At 35.9% G+C, this 21390-nt stretch overlaps 2 protein-coding genes across 2 annotated transcripts; both read left to right on the top strand.

Moving 5' to 3' along the window:
• Positions 1–1167: 1167 nt before the first annotated feature.
• LOC144449696 (glycosyltransferase 1 domain-containing protein 1-like) lies at positions 1168–8542 on the top strand. The gene is made up of 9 exons (XM_078140272.1): positions 1168–1270; positions 1558–1706; positions 2662–2767; positions 3946–3997; positions 4752–4788; positions 6198–6341; positions 7035–7128; positions 7422–7542; positions 8294–8542. Exons 1-9 carry the CDS (start codon positions 1182–1184, stop codon positions 8540–8542), a joined length of 1041 nt encoding a protein of 346 aa, XP_077996398.1. The 5' UTR covers positions 1168–1181.
• Positions 8543–9994: 1452 nt separating this feature from the next.
• Positions 9995–19499, top strand: LOC144449351 (glycosyltransferase 1 domain-containing protein 1-like). Its single transcript, XM_078139877.1, has 9 exons — positions 9995–10172; positions 12336–12484; positions 12963–13068; positions 13988–14039; positions 14597–14633; positions 15908–16051; positions 17405–17498; positions 18036–18156; positions 19073–19499. Exons 1-9 carry the CDS (start codon positions 10087–10089, stop codon positions 19319–19321), a joined length of 1038 nt encoding a protein of 345 aa, XP_077996003.1. The 5' UTR covers positions 9995–10086; the 3' UTR covers positions 19322–19499.
• The last annotated feature ends 1891 nt before the right edge of the window (positions 19500–21390 follow it).

Raw genomic sequence — 21390 nt, 5'->3', positions numbered from 1 at the left:
GTTGGCGGATTGGAGTTCATATAATTAGTGCTAAACACCCAAAAACGAGAGATGATCATCGACTTTCGTAAGAATAAGACCGCCACTGTTGCACTGGAAATTGATAGTAAATCCGTTGAAATGGTTGATTGTTTTAAATTCCTTGGTATACTTATTTCAAACTCAATGAAATGGGAAGCAAACATTATTGCAATTGTCAACAAAGCCAGTCAACGTATGTTTGGTGTAAGTCAGACAATATTGGTTCGTTTTTATAGAGCAGTCGTAGAAAGTGTACTTACCTTCTCTATAATTGTGTGGTATGGTAATTCCACAAAGAAAGAAAGAAAAACCTTGAAAGCATAGTTAAAACTGCTTCTAAAGTCATTGGAGCTAATTTACCTTCCATTGAGTCACTGTGTCATTCACGTTTATCTGGTAAATGTATAAATATATTAATTGATGACGCTTCTCTCCCAGCAAACAGCCTTTTTAAATTACTCCCCTCTGGGAAACGTTTCAGATGTCTTAGAACCAAAACTTACACGTTTTAAGAATATTTTTTATCCGAGACCAATCACTTCGCAAAACTCCTCCCGCGTCATTTTACTATCGATATCCTATCTGAATGGTTCAATTCCTTTTATCATAAGAGTTGTGATTATTATATATTTCTACCTTATTGTAGTATTTTATCGTATTGTATTATTGTATTGTATGTACTGTATATATGTGTATCATGCTGTATTTGTCATATGCTATTGATCGTTTTAGCAACACCAAGACATTTGTTTGCGATTTTTTATAGTCGTATTGGTCAATAAAGTAATCTAACACGTACGTGTTATTTTGAATGACTGTAGGTATTTCACGTTTGTCCATTTGTTTTCGATTCATTTTTAAATTATAAAAACAGTAACCAGAAAATTCACTGCCAATGTCAACTTTTAACTGATGTTTGATTAATTAAAGCAATTAATACAAAAGTTAAACAATTTAAAAACATTTTAATATTATGATTTCTCTCTGGATTTCTAGTTTCGACTGTCGTACGCCCTCAACCGGTTAGGAGAAATATAGCACAAATGCCGACCTTCCTCATTTATCAGCCGTTCTTATCCACAGCACAGTTTATGAGATGCTACTAGTACCCATACGGTGTCACGGACTGACAGTATAAATACATCTCTGTCCGTTACCGAATGTCTGCAAATGATACCCCAATGCAGCTTCTCTTTGTGACTGCGTTACAAAGAGCCACTGGTAACAAAACGTCAATCGAGAGAATCAGGTATGTTTATTTTTGGAGAGAGAAAGACTGTTTTGTTCATAAACGATATGTCTCCGCATTGTTGTTATGCAACCACGTCGATAGTATTCGAAATGACAGTCACACAAATATATAAGCCTATTGAGTGAATTAGCTTTCCAAAAATGAGCACAGTTATTTAGTCAACGCCCACAGTAACAACTACAGAATCTGAATATTATCATTTCCATAAAGAGAATGGAAACAAAATATTAACAGCAAGAATTTTTTTTTTTTTTTTTTTTAAATTTCCTGTCATCTTGTGTAAGTCGTCACCTTGAATCAGAGTGTGTGTCATGTCACCTAGCAAATAGTGGAGATTTTGAAGACAGAAATGAGTTCATTGAATATATCAAGAAACAGAATATAACTGCAGTTGTAGGCCTACATGCTTACAGAGCTGGTAGACTACTTACAGGTGAGTTTGTTGTACAAAAAGTAGCCATTCACACTCACAGAGGTGGTATAATCAGGTGAGGTGACAAGTTCACCACATTTAGGCTTAATAATTAGTAAAGAATGCCACACCATGAAATAAAGTCATTTTTGTAAATTTTGGGTTTAATTTCCCAGAATGACGTTGGACCCCTTTAAAAATAAAAGTTGACTTTTTTTTCCAGAAGACAATGACATTAATATGTTTGTTATGTTGTAGGAATGAGAACATTTGCAAATTTTATCACAGGCTGTGTTGAAATATGACCCCCCCAAAAAACCCAACACAGTTATTTATAATGTAGTTGTATGGTAGGGCCACCATACCAGTACAATAGAAATGCTACTCCTGCAGTATATACCAGGTGTTTGCTATTTGCAGGATATAGAATACTGACCAGCATAATTTAATATGTATATTTGGTTAGCTGGTCATACCTCCCTAGAAACAATTAGGGCTATAGGAGATATATGACTGACTAACAATGTATCTCTACAGCGCCATAAACAGGCTACTGTATTTTATACTGGTACTGGCATGTTGGTATTAACAATAAATAGTGCTCCTATAGCTTCTAGCATTATGAAATATCTTTGACAAGTTGAAAAACTGTAAAATAGACTGACTGAATCTGTAATGCCGTACTCCACTCTTTCACTGTTAGTGGAAATCATGAATGAATAAACAGTCATTTTATTTGCCATTTAGTTTCATGTCAACTTGTTCCTAAATTCTGAAGAATGTTAGTCAATGATATTTTGGATAGATGGAATGTTGATAGATTCTTTCAGTTATTTTGTTAAGCGTTCATATACGAATTATTTTATTTTGTGTGACGTGTCAATTTCAGAGTCATCGTCTTATTATTTTAGATTTTCACTAATTTTGAATTTTTTCTGTAATGGGTGTTAATAATTTTCACCTTTCTGTTATTCAGACTGTCCTATACCATATGGGATGGTGCTAGGAGGAACAGATGTTAATGAATTTTATAAAAATGCAGATAAACTGGTTGTCATGACAGCAGCTGTCAAAGAGGCAAGGTAAAAAAAAAACGTGAGAGTAATTAGTATTACTTGTCAAAGGACTTATTTGAAATAGGTTATTACATAATCAGTTAAAAAGTACAGTTTTAATGAACTGGTAGAGCTCTCATCATGACATCTCAACAGTGACATCATGACCAAATTTGTTTGTACCAAAAATTATGAATTTAACTGTTTGATTGACCATAAATGACATGCTGATAGAAAAACACACAAAAAACATTTTACTGCATACTGTGTATAATTATCTATTCTGTCCTCTCGTGTGCAGATACAAAAGTACATATTTCCTAGGCCTTTGAAACACTCTAAATGAATCTCTATGCTACTTCCAGCCACACTTTGCCGTACAAATGGAATTACCTTCACCTGTTTTGTTTATAGGACATTACATTTTATATACATATGTCTAATAACTTCAAGTGCAAAGTAAACAATTATAGAGGTGCTGTATAATATAGATAAGTAATCATGCTGATTATTAGTAGGAAAGTAAACAGTGCTTGCCATTAAAATCACCAAGTCAAATGTATAGCCTCTTTGTACTGTGCTGTGTTGTGCTGTACTGTCACATAATGCACTGTGCTGTACTATACACCATACACCAGTGTGCCGTACCATACCATACTATACCATACCATATTTTTATTTAACTATGCCATACTGTACTGTCCTGTACTGTACCATACCATACCATACTATACTGTACTGTACTGTATATGCCATACTGTATTGTATTGTACTGTACTGTACCATGCCATACTGTACTGTCCTGTACTGTACCATGCCATACTGTACTGTACTGTACTGTACCATATGCCATACTGTACTGTACTGTACTGTACAGTGTACTGTACCATGCAGTACGATAGTATGACAGAACAATTTATCTCATTTGTATACCCAACAGTGAAAATATCGGTTTTATTTCTAACTGTGCATCAACATACACAGTGGTACATGTGAAACAATATGCTGTACTCTATTCTACTATACTGTACCTTACCATACTTTACTGTACTGTAAAAGAATAGCAAGTTTGCCTATCACTTTTCAATCTGATGATCCAGTTGTGTGTGAGTGGTGCCTATGTTATCGTTAAGAGCATTGTCCAGAGTTTAAACGTGTCTGTCTTTTGTTGTCTTTCCTGAACCTCTTTCTTTACCTCTGCATAGATTTGTAGTTACATACTGTGCACCCATGTACCAACAAGCACTAAGTATTTGGGTAAGTATACTCCAAAACTTATCAATACTGTCAAGATTTGGGTTTAAAATGTGGGGTTGATTCTCTCAAAATGTTAACACAGTGTGTAGGGGTATAGCAATCCTGGGTATCAAATTTGTATTTTAAGTTTCCAAGTTTGAACTCAAGCTTAAAGGGGTACACCATACTAGGAAATAAAATTTGCAGGTATTTCCATAAACTTTGAACCCCCAGTATATAATGGTCTTTTTAATAAATGGTAGTAACAATACATTTCGGTCCAGAAATGTATAGCTAAATAACCCAGACCACAATGACTAAATTGCCAAATTTTCAAGGCAATGAAACCATAACCTGGGTGGTATATTCTTGTCATGGTAACTTTAAAATGCTGTTGTAAATTACATTTTTGAATGGAATCCAATAGCTGCAATTTAATATGAAATAGACAAACTTTTAATTGAAATATTGTGTGCACACCGATGTACAGTTAAATTTCAAAGTCAAGGTGCACACTGTGTATGCGAGTTGGTAGTGGAACGAGTTGGCAGTGAGATTTGTTCAGTGGTGTGGGACTAGTTGGTTTTGGAGCAAAGTAATTGCAACCATCTCACTTGTACACTTGTAGAGGTATGACATGAAAAAGAAGACTGGAAAACACCAACATTATATAGATTGAAAACGGATGTAAAAAACATGATTTTCCTACTAATATGCAATTTTTTTTCAGCTTTTCAGCTAATTTTGATCCAAAGCTTATTTTTACTCTTTACAGCCAGATATTAAGGATAAACTCTACCAGCAACGACATGGTAAGTTCTTAGGTACAGAAATAAAAACTTTTAAATGTAGTCTGGCTCTTGTAGTTTAAAATGTCACAAATTTTATAAACATGCATGTCCAGATGATAAACAACATAAATATGGCCCATTTACCTTATTTTTAACAATCTTTGTCAGTGAAACAGTGCTTTTTTATTTACCAAATTGAGCCTGTCGACTTGTATTTTACCAAACCACACTATCTAGTATCTTTGTCAGTCAAACAAAAAGTCTAAAGTACAGTAATACAATATTGTCATGCAGTAAATGTTATCAGTACATGTAGATATAGAGTAACAGATGACAAAGTCAGTGCATGCATGACCTATTGACCTGTTGCCGGTTCCAAGATGCATTGCGCGTCTCTCCATACAATGCCATGTATTCTGTACGCGCGGAGGGGTTTGCACGCGCTACTCAGGGGGATGGTTGTCACATGACAGTACCCTGGGTTTACCCGTAAAATCCCACTCTGTCATTGATGGCTTTCAGTCTTTGTTCTATAAAATCACCCATAATTAAAGAGGTCAACATGCATCTTCCCATCATTTCCTGATGAAAATGTTATTTCAAATGTAATAAAGACAAAACAAGACTAAATGTAACAACATAAGCGACGTCCTCTCGCGCAATGCATCTTGGAACCGAAAAATTGACTATTGCTTTGTAGATCAAGCAAACAGTTACATTTAGTCATGTTATCAGTACAAACATAGGTCATGTGATAATTGCTATAGGTGAGGGAGTTTGGGGTTATCAATGTAGGTTGAACAGTGAATGGAAGATGCTAATAATTTACCACTCTATACTGACCAATGTCCATTCAATATATGCCATAGTACAGTTATAGAAAAGATAAAAGATTTCATGGTTTGGCCACTAGGAGTGCTGTTCACAAACCATTTGTTGACAGGAAGTGAGGGCCAGATTAATACATAGTAGAGTAGTGTAGCATTAAAAGACAACATACACTATATTAAAGTTACCACACATTTTTTTGTCATTCCCAAAATAGTATTTTATTAGTGACTACCAGTAATCAAAACATGTCTAACAACTACTGTAATACTCTGTTATGGACATTCAGAGTTCTTTCACAGACATTTCATTCATTGCTTCATGCAACCAGTGGCCATGACACAAATTTTAGCCCTCAGCTCAATTTGCCAAATCTGGTGCACCCTCTTGTGGTGGTTACCTGAGAAATGGCTGAAACTTCAGTAACCGGCATACATTTTGTTTGGTGAAGACTCCAATTTATGTACAGAAATGGTGAATATGTGCATGTCTTTGCTAACATGATCAAAATAAAAATACAAGCATTTTGTTTATTATAATTTCGGAAAGCTCTCTTAGATATATATTTGACATTTGTTTTGTTTTTTGTATTTTCACTACAGCTGTCATCACATCACCCTCATCATTTGATTTTCATAAACACCTTCATCAGCAGTGTAATATTGATTCTGGTAGCTGTATATTCCTTTTAGTGGCTGGGATACGACCTGTTAAAGACCCTTTGTACGTTGTGGAAGCCTTTTCAGGTTTGTTTGTAGATGTAATGAATTGCAAGGATGGCAGCATATTAATTTACATATAATTTAAATAACATGGTAATTTGCATATTGGTTTGCATAGTGGTCAGGATATAATATACATGTCTTCAACACTGGAACAACTCTGACATGTTTATTTTAACACATACACACGGACATTAAGGATTGGCCAATTCTCTTCATGTGAAAGTATTATTATGATTTTGTCACTTAAAGATTACTACATCTCAAGGATGGTAGAACACTTTTGAAGCATGGAAGAAACCTGCCAAGCATACCAGTGGCAGCCTGGTTGGCAAGCATGGTATTTGCACTATGCTATCTCTATAGTGGGTAGAGCACTAGGTAGAAAATACATGTCAGAATACACCATTTAACATAGGGGTAACGACTTTTAGGGGGATGCGGCTACCTGAATCAGTTTTAATGGTTTGTACATGGACAAACTTTTGGTGATGGGGGCTAATTGAAGCACGACAGCTAGTGATATAACCCAAAAACACAATGAACAGGCTAAATTAGACTAGTTCTGACAATAGAACATATCACCAATTAAGTAAATAGAAACAAGAGGTCAATGTATTGTAAAAGATATGATGTTTTATGGTTGATAATTATTTTTAAGTTTTCAAAAGTTACTTTGATATTTACATAATACTTTAACATATCTTTGAATTTTAGAATGGCATATCAGAAAGAGCCGTGTACATTTAGTTATTGTTGGACCTGAACTTGATCCAGAGTATACGAAGAAAGTGAAATCAACAGTTGAAAAGTAAGTTTAATTTATACTAGTATGTTATTCCCAAATATTTGTCTTCAGATAGTTATTCTAATCATTTAATACCGAGCATCATTCATTTTAAAATGGGTTGTCGTCGTTTATCCCCCCCCCCCCCCCCATAATTTATGAGGTAGAGCCAGTTAAAAACAAAATCAATTATCACTATCTGGCCTAATGAAAATACATGTCAATAGAAAGAGGAAGTATATGTAGGGTGTTAGTTGGTCAAATCAAATATATATGTTACACATCATTCACTGTGTAGTTTCTTCTGTTCACTGCAGTTTACCAGGTGTACATCTGATTCATGCCTTACCTCAACCAGATGTCCATGCTGCAATCAGCCAATCGTACGCACTTATTAATTCCTCATTGAGTGAAGGAATGCCACAGGCTGTCCTAGAGGTGAATGAAATCTTTAGTTCGTGATGTGTGTACTGTACATGTACATGTTTTTTTGCCGGGAAAGAAATTAGTTCGATCTTCCTATTGCTAGACATGTTGGGTATCCTGAGGTGTCACCATGTATTAAGAAAATACTTGAGATACAGCACTATAAATTTTAACATATGTAAATAGACTAACAAAGATACAGACAGACAGAGAGACACATAGACATACATGTAGATATGAACAGATACATGTAGACAGACAGACAGACATACATTCAGACAGACATACAGATGCATATGTACAGACATAGACAGATATGTAGACAGATTGATAGGTATGTAGACAGACAGACTGACAGACAGACAGACAGACACATGTAGAGACAGAAAGATGCATGTAGACAAAGACATGTAGACAGACATACAGATACATGTATACAGACAGACAGGTATGTAGACAGACATAGACAGATATGTAGACAGACAGACAGATACATGTACATGTAGACAGACAGACAGACAGACAGACACACACACACACACACATAAACAGACATACATGTGGCAAAGAGTAAAACATGAAAGTTGGCAGATATATGGGATGACAGGATTGTGGCAGTGGATATATGGATTGATTGATTGTTCGTTTGTTTGTGTGTGTTTGTTTGTGTGTGTGTTTGTTTGTTTGTTTGATTTATTCAATTACATATACAAGTCCTTAGTATTTGAATAATGTATTTTTTAATTGTTTTTTTCTCTCCCAGGCCATGATGTCGGGAGTTCCAGTCATTGTAAGAGACATTCCTGTGAATGCAGCCATAGTCAAACACAATTCTTCAGGACTTCTGTTCAACACACCACAGGAATTTATCAAACAAGCTGAAAGACTTGTGGACTCTGAGGAACTGTGTCAACATTTAGTATCAAATGCCAAAGAATATGTCACTCATGAACATAGCTTAGCCACAGAGAAAAAGACTTATATAGAACTTGTATCATTACTACAAAGCTAGATGTGTGTCACCAATACTTGCCATGGTCACAAATGATGTCATAAGTATGCAAATAGTCATGTGATTAATGTGACTTTTTTTTCTCTTTAACAAATTTTATTCAATTTTGCCAAAATATAAAGTACATTGTATACCAACCACAAGTGACTTAGTGTGACTTTAATCCCACCGCTGCCACCACATTTAAAGTTTTAAAGGGATTGGTTATTTCTCAACTACTAGTACTACCACTGGAGTGAATTGTGTGAAACTATGTTTGGATCTTACTAGTTGAGCTGAAGACCAGAAAATTAACTCCCAAACACTAGATGGGCATACAGTCCTGTAATTGTCGGGACCAAGGTCAACATCTCCACAATATTATTCCAAATATCTTACCCAACTGTTCCCATTTTTACTTCTCCCCTCACATCACACCTGACAATTGATTCACTACATGGTTGTCAGCAGCGATTTGACTGACATGGTCAGCTGATATTATGGTACCTAACCCTAACCCTATCCCGTCCCTCACCGATGTGGTGAAGCTCGGGCTTCGCCTAACACATCAACAAAAGGTTAGCCCTATGTAATCGATGAGGGCGTACAGTACAGGGATACCGAACCCAAGTTTTAGCTATTCCGAGGACTGTGAAAGAGTCTATAAGACAACTGCAGAACTAATCATGAACAATTAAATTCGCATCGAATTTAGACAACATTTCCTGACCAGAAACAATGCTTTTCTTTTTTGTGGCCACCGCGTCGACTTTCCCACTAAGCAATACGGAAGAAAAAACGTGCGAAGTTGTAGTAGCAACGGTAACTAAGGTGGGCGTGGCTACAAGTCCAACAGCCTACCTCCAGGTAGTCTTGCATGTTGCTAGACGTTCGGACTTCTTTCCGATACCATAAGCGAACGAAGTTCGCAGTAAGGGCTTTACCCGAACAGTCTAGCAAATGTCATTTCCATCCTCGATAGCGATGTTCGTGCGTGTGTCGTATCGGAAGAACATCCGAGGTCTAGCAGACAGACTAACCTCCAGGCTCAAGACACTCCTCGACCTCCAAGCTGGGCATATCCGGGGCACAAGCTCAAGACGGCCCCCAGGAACATGTTCGTGAAATGCTTTCGTTTATCCTTGTGTTGGTTGTGTATCGATATCGTACAGTTCGCTTACCTGTAAAGTGGTACCGTCGGCCGTCCGTTTATCGTTGTGCTGTCCAGCTGCTTTTTCATCGATACTCTTAATTTTTTACCCTTTTTAGGAATTAAAATCATTAGGTTGTCATTGTAAACTGCATTTTACCTCTTGCTTTTTATCTCTTAATCACGTGTCTTTGTATGTTTTTAATAATATTGAATGAACTTTGTTCATGTCCCCCCCCCCCCCCCCCCATAGAACGCTCGCTCTCCCCCAGCTCTCCCGCACGCTTACCTGTCACTACACATGCGCAAACAACATGGCTGCGTTCGCTGCGTTCTGACATTCGTGGTGCCCTGCAGCCTGGAGGATCGAGGAGTGTCCTGAGCCTAGAGGTATGCTGTTAGACCCTGTGATGGAATGACTGCAAACACGCCAATGCGGCTTCTCTTCGTGACCGCGTTACAAAATGCCACTGGGAACAAAACGTCAATCGAGAGAATCAGGTATGTTTGTTTTTGAAGAGAGAAATGTGAAAGCATACAGGACGCGGACGGACGTTCCGTCCCAAGACGTTCCGGCACTGCCGGGAAGACGTTCCGGCCCCACCACGTAAAAGTTTCTAACTGGATTGGACGTAGTAAAGACTGGACGTTCCGGCCCCACAAATCAAATAACCGTCGTAGAACATGCATTCCCAAGGGGCAGTCCACCGGCACAACACACGACAACATACACATACTACGCAACATGCACTCATTCATAGTTCGACACCTATTTTGCTCTGTATGTTTTGCACGTACATTTTGTGGGGCCGGAACGTTCAATCTAGTAAAATTACATATACAAATCACAGATGTATGTACACAAACACTGCTACGGTAATATATTAGAGTCTATGTGGTGGGACCGGAACGTCCGAATCGGGGCCGGAACGTCTTCCCGGTAGTGCCGGAACGTCTTCCCGGTAGTGCCGGAACGTCTTGGGGCCGGAACGTCCAGAAAGCATGTGAAATACAGAGAATGACTTCAAAGACGATCCTAGTCCTGCTTGCATACAGAGTAATCCGGGACTCTATTCTGACAATTGTCCCTAGACAAGTCAGTAATATAGACTCGTGCACCGTCTGTAAGCAGGACTAAGACGATCCTTGCCTTGCCTCCTGCAAAAGAGGATTGCGAAAATGCAATACATTGATTTCCAAATCCAAAGCAGTTTTATAGCTTGTAATGCTTACCCTGGCCTACACGACCCTTTCGAAAATTTCGTGTGCTGTAGGGTCTGTGATTAAAGTTGCCAATATTACAAATGTAACACTTGATATAATAATAATAATAATAATATTTATTTCTTTTATAGCGCATTACATAATCAAAGAAAATCTCAATGCGCTTCACACAAACACTATATAAAAAAATCAAATATAAAAAAAAATTACATTTGTAAAAATCACTTAGATAACACGTAACGTAATTGCGTAATCTATAGAATGCTTTTTAGATATATTACTTCCATTCATAGGTTTATTTTGAAAAATGACGATTTTATGATAGGCAAGTTTTTATAATGACCCAGTGTGACCGATAGTGTGCGAGAGTAACATTAGTGATACTTTCATGATATAACTAAGTTGTGTTTTACTTCGAACTCTAAATGGCCTCCAAAAGGTGTTCATTTTTCATAAAGCACTTACCATGGGAGGGGGACACCCCCTTCCAACCCCCAACCCCAACTAATGCATACTGATTAGTGATAGGAACTGTGACAGTGTGAGTGCCGATTTCGAACAAAATGAAATTATTATTGGGATGTGTCTAGAAAAGCATCCTGCATATAAAATATCTAATTGCCCTATGTACTTTACAAGTAAGCACTTCTTTAGTCTAGGTCCTGACATGGACCATATTACATACCACAGTGTAATACAGTCCCTGTCAGGACCTAGGCTAGCACATTGTCAACTTGGTATTGTTAGTTTAAAAGGCTAGACAGGCAACATCTGTCAACAATTTGGGTCTAGGATTTTAAATTCCAGACATAAACTTTTTCCTTGTCTGGTGTGTAAATGTACAAACTTCATCACCTTGTAACCTTAAAAACCAAAATCACATTCAAGTGTAGAACAAAAATGTAAGGAAAGCAGTCCTATTGAACATTTTATGGTCTGTTGTGTAACGCTTGTTGTGTTATTTCATTTCCAAATGTCTGTAAAACTGTTTTTTTTTTTTAAGAATTACAAATCCAAAATAAATACTAATTGTCATCCATGTGGTCACTTTAAAGCTTTTGTTGTCATGGTTACCCATTAGTTCTGTTTTTCACAACTTGCTTTTAGCTTTCTTTTTTATTGAATGTCCTTTAGTCTTTTTTCAGACTTTTATTTGACCATTGGTCACCATTTTAGTCTCATATTCTTCAACTGTTGACAATTGTAACTCATTTTATTTGACCATTGTCACTGTTTTGAGTTGTGAATAAACCATTATAATAAATGAAGGTGTCAAGATTACAGTCCATTTATTCTAAAATGTCATTTTTACCTGGACTTTGAGACTAGCAAACTACTGATTTGTGTCAATAAACGTTTAACTGGAAGCAGTGCATTAACTGCCACAAATCTTTTTTCGAGTGTGTGTGTGAAAATTTTTTTCTTTCATCTCTGATTTAGGCATCACCTTGAATCAGAGTGTGTGTCATGTTGCCTAGCAAATAGTGGAGATTTCAAAGACAGAGATGAGTTCATTGAATATATCAAGAAACAGAATATAACTGCAGTTGTAGGCCTACATGCTTACAGAGCTGGTAGACTACTTACAGGTGAGTTTGTTGTGAATTTTCAAATCGTTATTATCAATTTTGACAAAGTAATCAAGACAAGTGGAGACGATGAGGGCTAGAAGGTAAGACCATGCAGCTAACGACGTATCTCAACAGCACAGTAAACAGGCTATAGCCTAGGGTTAGGAGTTACATCCAGCTAACATTAGTAACAATGTATCTTGACAGCACCGTAAACAGGCTAGGAGTGCTAGGAAGTACAACCAGCTAACAATGTATCTCAACAGTGCAGTAAACAGGCTATGAGGGCTAGAAATTACAACCAGCTAACAATGTATCTCAACAGTGCAGTAAACAGGCTAGGAGTGCTAGAAATTACAACCAACTAACAATGTATCTCAACAGTGCAGTAAACCGGCTAGGTATGAACAGGTGAGATGACAAGTTCATTTGTTCATACCTACATTTTAAACTTTATCAAAACTGTACATTTAATTTCCACCTTTCTGTTATTCAGACTGTCCTGTACCATACGGGATTGTGCTAGGAGGAACAGATGTCAATGAATTTTATAAAAATGCAGATAAACTGGTTGTCATGACAACAGCCATTAAAGAGGCAAGGTAAAAAGAGTAATCATTTTTAAATGACTTTTTCTTTTAATTGCTCAATATTGTGTAATCATGAAAGTAAGTCAATGCACAGCTTACGTAGAAATGTGCCTTACAGATCAATTTTTTCCTGGAAATAAAAAGTTCATCAAACTTTTCGATATGAATTAATGTTCGTGGTGCTTTTGAAGTTATAAAAGAAGTTTTGGGGTTCACCATCTTTTCAACAATCACAGTATTCAGATATACAATTTCTAAAATGTCGTACATCTGTACATCAAGTTTTGTTATCAACACTTTCTGATATCGTGTTTATATGCTAGCCAGTAGTACTAAATGTCTTTAGTATTTCAGATTATTTATGAGCCAAATGTAATAGAATTGATAAAATGAATTGCTGTGTTGCATGTATTCTATTTTTCGAATGCACATATTTAGCCCAGAGACTCACTACTCTGGCAATGGAGGTCTCGTTTACTAAGATAGACATGAATAAAACTACTGTTGTTCAATGTAATGTGGTAGATTCCACAAGTGAGTCACAGCAGTGCCCCCATTGTTGAAAACTACTTTCCAGTATTTACCCTGTGATATAAGATAAAGTAAACACTGGAAGTCTCCAAAGTCCCCAAAAATTTACTCTACAAAATAATGGAAGTCATCAAAAATACTACCCAACTGTATGTATAACTATAAAAGCAACGTCAATAGTGTTATATCAACTTGTCGCAACATTAGTTTTAGTTTGTTTTTGTCTTAAGACCTCAAATGCCAGAGTAGAATCTTGGTTTTACTGTCTGAAGAAGTGCTGTACAATTTGTGTAGATTGATTTTTTGAGTTAATAACACCAAGACAAGTTTCTGGACTGACTAGCTAACACTTCAAGTAATCCTGGACCAATTTTTCAATCTTTTTTCTCTCTATATATAGATTTGTTGTTGCATTTTGTGCACCCATGTACCAACAAGCACTAAATATATGGGTAAGTATATCCAAAACCATAGAGAAGAACAACTTACCACCCTGGTTTAGATTGAGGTGCTAACTATTAAACCTTGTGTGAGGGGTATAGACCCTTACAGCAATCCGATGTAGTGTACACATCGCGATTTCTTTTCGGCTGTTACGTTTACTGTTGTTTGTTCTTTTGTGTGCGCTCATTACATACTTCTGACACAATACCATAGGTTTTCCTGAGCCACATGAGAGTGCTGAGTGAATTCACTCAACCAATGAAAACATGTAATGTGCCGAAATATATGTACAGTACTTCAGAGTTCTCTGTTCAAAAAGAGCATGAGCAGAGAGTGCAAACAACAAAACTTTCAAGTTTGAACTGAAGCTTATACGTACAATCAGGTATTTTACACCTGCACACGACCCACATGTTGAGGAAAGATGAATATTTTGGTAAATTTTGAAGTTATGTCAGATTTCTTTTTACTGAAAAGTGGTGTAAGTTTACAACATGGTTTTTCCAGATTATCGATTTTCTTATTCTGCTAATTTTGACCCAAGGTTATTTCATTCTATCAACAGCCTGATGTCAGAGGTAAACTCTACCAGCAACCACTTAGTAAGTGTGTCTGTACTCAAAAAGAAGAAACTTCAATTGTAGTCTAGTACGTGTGTGACAAATGTTATAAACATGTCTGCCAGATGAGGCCTAAAAAAATTGTTTGGTTCCGGTTACCCAACCCCACCTAGTCTTTCACGTCGACCCTAAACATTTACATATTCGAGAAAAAAATAAATAAAATTGCAAAAATTGGGAAGTCTTGTGAGAAATAGTGCAGAAACTGACATCAACTTAAAAAAGACAATATAGAACTGTTCTTCCAATCTGTAATGGCTGTACATCTGATGGGAAGAAACCAATAACACAGAGACCAAAAGGAAAACAACAGAAAACATAACTACCTGAACTAGACACTCACACATGGGGGAAAAAAATACCAAATTTTTTTAAAAATCTGCCTACCCCACCTATTCTAAAACTGAGTGTAATTAGAATCACACAATTTTTTTTAGGCCTGATAAAAAGGGGTATGCCAGATGATAAGCAATATATGACCCTTAAACATGTCCTATTGAACCTTATCTTTTCACTATCAGGGTACTTGACCAGTCCAACCCATTATCAGGCTCATTTGGTGGATGAAAAACACTTTATTCAACATTTCGATTTGATTTTAATTTTGTCTTCTTTACAAATTTTAAACTCCATTATCATTTTATTCAGATTCTTGAGGAAGGGCTTTTCTGCGTATAAAGACTGAAATGTTTTTTTTATTTACCAAATTGAGCCTGGCGACTTGTGTTTTACCAAACCACACTATCTTTGTCAGTCAAACAAAAACTGTGACAACATGTCATGCAGTAATGTTATCAATAGATATATCATTTTTTAGATGACAAACTCAGTGCATGACTATTGGCCTTACTGTATTTACTATCTTTTTAAATCAAGCAGTTACATTTTAGTCATGTTATCAGTAAAATGGAGGTCATATGATAATTGCTATAGGTAGGGGGTTTTTGGTTATCAATGTCGATGAAACAATGAATGGAATATCCAATTCAAATATCACTGACCCAAATTCAATTCTATATTTTGTGAAGGGGGGGGGGCAGACTTGAATTTTTATTGAGAATGAAAGGATGACTTTGCAGATGTGAATAGTATGATCAGGGTGTTAAAATCAAAGCACACTATTTTGTGGTATATAATCCAGAATTTGGCTGTTGAAACGTTGGGTGTTATGTCATTGATGAATGCTTGTTTGATTCTACAAGCTCTCTATAGATGTATTTGACATTTGTTTTGTTGTTGCCTTTTTCACTATACAGCTGCTGTCACATCACCGTCATCATTTGATTTTCATAAACATCTTCATCAGCAGTGTAATATTGATTCTGGCAACTGTATATTCCTTTTAGTGGCTGGGATACGACCAGTTAAAGACCCTTTGTACGTTGTGGAAGCCTTTTCAGGTTTGTTCTTTAATTTACAATAATGCACCTTGGGGGCTTGCAATTTCCCCAGCTAAAAATCGGTGTCTTAAAATCTTTTACAAATTTACCATATGAAAGCTTGTTCGTGGTTCTTTTGAAATAGTGAAATGAATCTTGGGTTCACCATCTTACTTTCAAGGAAATCAACAGTCTTGTATTTTCCCCGTAGAGTTAACACAGTATTTGGCGGTCATATTGGATTCTACGGCCATATTGGATTCTAAAATGACTTAATTTTGATATCATTTTGACTTCAAGTTAAAACATTTGAAGGATGACCCCTGATTTTTTTCTTGATTAAAACCAAGAATATAGGTTTGTGTTTTCATGAACCAAGTGACAGCAAGAGTTTAAGATTTGCATTCAGAATTTAGTCTCGATCGCGCCACTGCGCGAAAGGCACATTGTAGTGGAATCTTGCACTGCATAATTAGTCTGTAAAGTATCCCATGATGCCATGTGTCGTCATACATCGGCCAACCCCTATATAGTAACAGCCCGGGAGGGCAGAGCGACACAATGTTATGTATCTTACAACCTAGCACTGCATGATCACATCAGATATTAGTCTTGCTGCTAGACGTTCAGGCGTTCTTTTGATATGATAAGCGAACGAAGTTTGCAGTGAGGGCTTGCCCGAACGTCTAGCTAATGTCATTTTCAGACTTCACATTCCATTGAGATGACATACGGCAGTGGGTTGGACCATGCATGCATATATATATGTTAATATATTCAATAACCCATGACCTCTGTAATGCTAATGCTCTATAATACTAATGTCCAATATCACGTGATGATAACAAATTACTAACTATTATGTCTTATCAGTTTATGGTAATTGTGAGTTTGATGAGTGTGTGGATGCTGTCATTCACACATTTCAGTTAAAGGCATTGGTGGTTATATTTACGAGCCCCTCCTTAAGCTGAATATGCATGAAAAAAAATTAGCTATTGTCCTCTGTTTATGCTTGTCGCCAATGTGGTTCTCTGATTTGCAGTTTAATATTTATATCCCTGAACTGCAGAGATGACATTTGCTAGACCTCGGATGTTCCATCCTCGATAGCGTTTGTTCGAGTGTGTCACATTGTATCAGAAGAACATCCGAGGTCTAGCAGCCAGACTAATCATTTATGAAAATGAAACAGCAACTATTAGACCATCTTGCAGGGCTCCACAGAAAGTTGCCGACCCTTAAATCTCAACTTCTTGTTTTCAAAAAAGACACACACCACGCAATATTTGCCCTTGGTTTTAACACCCTATCAAAAATTAAATTTTCAATTTAGACATTTACATAATACCGTAACATGTCTTTGATCTTTAGAATGGCATATCAGAAAAAGCTGTGTACATTTAGTTATTGTTGGACCTGAACTTGATCCAGAGTATACGAAGAAAGTGAAATCAACAATTAAAAAGTAAGTTTTGTAACATTTTACTGAGACTCTGTCTATAACATAGTCATAAAGCTATGCATTTATATATTGTATATTAACAAAATGACAGGTATATTTAACAAGTCTGGAGTTACTATTATATTCAGAATTAATCTATATTTCCTGACAAGTAGTTTTTCTTCATATAGCTGTATATGCATGAGATTTATTTTAAAAAATATTACATGAAAAATTGAACTGAAAACCCCTGGAATATGACACAAAAACTTAAGGAATTTTGTGAGAAGCATGGAAGTCATATGTATAGTTGGTTTCAGGTTGTAGTTCCAATGCATAGTTTTCAAATCTAGGTAGGATCACCAACTTCATTTCATGTTTTTTCTCTCAAAATTAAAAAAAAAATTCTCTCAAGATAAGGTTATCAGAACATCAGAACCATTTTCTCTATTTGGCCTAATGAAAATATCCGTCAATGGTACTGTATGTTGATTGGTCAAATCAAATGCAGTATGTAATATTACACTTGATCATTCACATGTAGTTTTCTCCTGTTCACAGTTTACCAGGTGTACATCTGATTCATGCCTTACCTCAACCAGATGTCCATGCTGCAATCAGCCAATCATATGCACTCGTTAATTCCTCGCTGAGTGAAGGAATGTCACAAGCCATCCTAGAGGTGAATGAAATCTTTAGTACATCATGTACATAGTATGTTTTTGTGTATACTCGTCGTTTTGCTGTGAAACAAATTCATTCTTCCTATTGCTAGAGGGATCCCAAGAATGATAGTCATATGCCTAGATGTCACTATGTATTATATAGTTGTTTTAAAATGCTTGAGATACGGCACTATATAAAGTTTAGCATGTCATGTATACAGACAGATAGTTGGACAAAGATACATACACACATACATACATACATACATACATACATACATACATACATACATACATACCGATCCGACCTACCTACCTACATACATACATACATACATACATACATACATACATACATACATACATACATACATTATCATACATACATACATACATACATACATACATACATACATACATACATACATACATACATACATACATACATACCTACCTACCTACCTACCTACCTACCTACCTACCTACCTACCTACCTACATACATACATACATACATACATACATACATACATACATACATACATACATTATCATACATACATACATACATACATACATACATACCTACCTACCTACCTACCTACTTACCTACCTACATACATACATACATACATACATACATACATACATACATACATACATACATACATACATACATACAGCCACACAGACAGACTCGCAGACATGTAAATAGATGCATAAAGACAGAAATATATGTACACAAAGTAATACTTAAAAGTAAACAGATGTTGGAAGGATGAATTCAGGCCCTGAGGAATACATTGATTGATTGATTGATTGATTGATTGATTGATTGACTGATTTATTGATTGATTGATTGATTGATTGATTGATTGATTGATGGATTGTGAATACAACTATACATTAATAATTCTTCCTTTTTCACCTCAAGACCATGATGTTGGGAGTTCCAGTCATTGCAAGAGACATTCCTGGAAATGCAGCCATAGTCAAACACAATTCTTCAGGACTTCTGTTCAACACACCACAGGACTTTATCAAACAAGCTGAAAGACTTGTGGACTCTGAGGAACTGTGTCAACGTTTAGTAACAAATGCCAAAGAATATGTCACTCATGAACATAGCTTAGCCACAGAGAAAAAGACTTATATAGAACTTGTATCATTACTACAAAGCTAGCTACAATTCAACTTTCTTCTTTCCTTCAAATATGACTTTTAATAGATATATCAACTTTAAACTATATATTTGATATCTTGTATATACAGTGATCAAAACTCAAAATTTATCACTCTGGACACTATAAAGGGAAGTCGAGATTATGTACATGTGTTTTTTTATTATAAAGCACAACTTTCTAAGGCCTAACAAAAAAAATAGTTTGGTTCCGGTTACCCGACCCCACCTACCTAGTTTTTCATAAACTTTTAAAAAAAATGTGAAGTCTCACAAGAACTAGTTGATGTGGAAACTGACATCAACTTAAAAAGACAATATAAAATTGTTCTTCCAATATGTAATGGCTGTACATCTGATGAGAAGAAACCAATAACACAGAAACCATATGTAAAACAGTACCTACATGTACCCCACCTATTCTAAAATTGAGTGTAATCGGAACCACACCACACAATTTTTATTTTTAGGTCTAATAAAATTGCTACGATGTGATTTGTTTATTGGTAACTGCTTGGTGACTAATTTAGTGTTAAAAAATGTTTCAAACCTTGTGATTTTAAATAGGTTTTCTGTATTAATTATGATGGCCTTAAGTCAAGATATCAAGTTATGAACGTGTATTTTTTATAAAGCACAACTTTCTCATAAAATTGCTGCAATGGGGTGTTTTATTGGTAACAGCTCAGTGACTGATTTAGTCTCAAAAAATATTTCAAACCTTATGATTTTTAGCACAACTGAACTGAGGTTCAGTAGTGCTATAAAAACTGTACAGTTGTGCTACAACGCCATTGGCGGTATTTTCTTCCAATCTAACTGAACAGTTTTGATTTGAATAGATTTGAAGTTTGATTTCAGGTATCAGTAGTGTTACCATGGTGAACTCAAAAAACAGCAACAAAAAACAGAATTGAACTTAGACACTTTGAATTTCATGATAAAACAAATGCTGCATTTTATTTACAGATAACTGATAAATATTTATCTGTAGATGTTTTCCTTTCAATAACGTTTACCCAAAAATTATGTTTTATGAAAATACCAGTTGTGTACATAATTTGAGTACATTTTACAAATGTTGTATTTTACGCAACTATGTGTGTATGTCTGTGTGTGTGTGTGTGTATGTATGTATGTATGTATGTATGTATGTCTGTGTATGTATGTATGTAACTGACAGGACTGTTCATTTTGCTTCCATCTTTAACTTTGACTTGTCGTTAATTTCCTTTTTGAACTGTGGCAATTTCTTAAGAACATTTTTGTTAGTGTGTTATTCAGTGAGTGAAAAACTGAAATCGCCTTTCTTTTAAAGCAAGTGTATTTTGATACAACTGTATAGTTGTGATCTACTGTCAAATTATGAAATTGAATCAAAACACTAACATGTATGTTTTATGTGACTTGTATGCTTTTATATGTATGCTTAGCATGAAATATTTAACACTCACCCACACACATACATACACACACACACACACACACACACACTCACACACTCACTCAGAGAGACTACACAACCAAAAACACTCAGTCACATGCTCATGCACAGACAAACATACCGTACACACATCCACAAACACACAGATCAAGACAGACACAGACTGACACACACACACACACACACACACACACACACACACACACACACACACACATACATATGGACGACCAGAGATACACACACATGCATACACATACACACATGCACACACACACACACTGTATAGATACAACCATCATACATGTGAGAAGGATACTCTTATACTTTGCTTACTAGTTTTGTCATCTTTCTAGTGGAACTTTGTAAAAATCTGTGTGAAAACTGTACACGAAATGAGTGGTAACAGTAGAAAATATTGAAGCAAAACATGGGAATGATATGAATGGAATATTATTTTATTTCGGAACACTACATTTTGTTAAGTTTTTGTTGTTATAAAAACTTAAAAGTTACATACATACAATTGTACCTTTACAGGCTGTAATGTTGATATAGAAAATTTTTTCAGATTCAAAGCAGTCACACAAAGCTGGTTTTTTGCTGTGACGAGCTAGAGTTTTTTAAA

This window comes from Glandiceps talaboti, chromosome 18, assembly GCF_964340395.1.
Source record: "Glandiceps talaboti chromosome 18, keGlaTala1.1, whole genome shotgun sequence".
In the NCBI taxonomy this organism is placed as follows: Eukaryota; Metazoa; Hemichordata; class Enteropneusta; family Spengelidae; genus Glandiceps; species Glandiceps talaboti.
The sequence above is the reverse complement of the archived record's forward strand: the minus strand, read 5'-3'. Positions and strand labels throughout refer to the sequence as shown.

Bases quoted from the DNA above. Each gene is read 5' to 3' on its own strand.
- LOC144449696 (XM_078140272.1), top strand. From the start codon at position 1,182: ATGTCTGCAAATGATACCCCAATGCAGCTTCTCTTTGTGACTGCGTTA. The intron at 2,768-3,945 runs GTAAAAAAAAAA...ACCTCTGCATAG, and splicing joins GCAGCTGTCAAAGAGGCAAG to ATTTGTAGTTACATACTGTG. The intron at 6,342-7,034 runs GTTTGTTTGTAG...TTTGAATTTTAG, and splicing joins CGTTGTGGAAGCCTTTTCAG to AATGGCATATCAGAAAGAGC.
- LOC144449351 (XM_078139877.1), top strand. From the start codon at position 10,087: ATGACTGCAAACACGCCAATGCGGCTTCTCTTCGTGACCGCGTTACAA. The intron at 10,173-12,335 runs GTATGTTTGTTT...TCTCTGATTTAG, and splicing joins ACGTCAATCGAGAGAATCAG to GCATCACCTTGAATCAGAGT. The intron at 12,485-12,962 runs GTGAGTTTGTTG...TCTGTTATTCAG, and splicing joins AGCTGGTAGACTACTTACAG to ACTGTCCTGTACCATACGGG.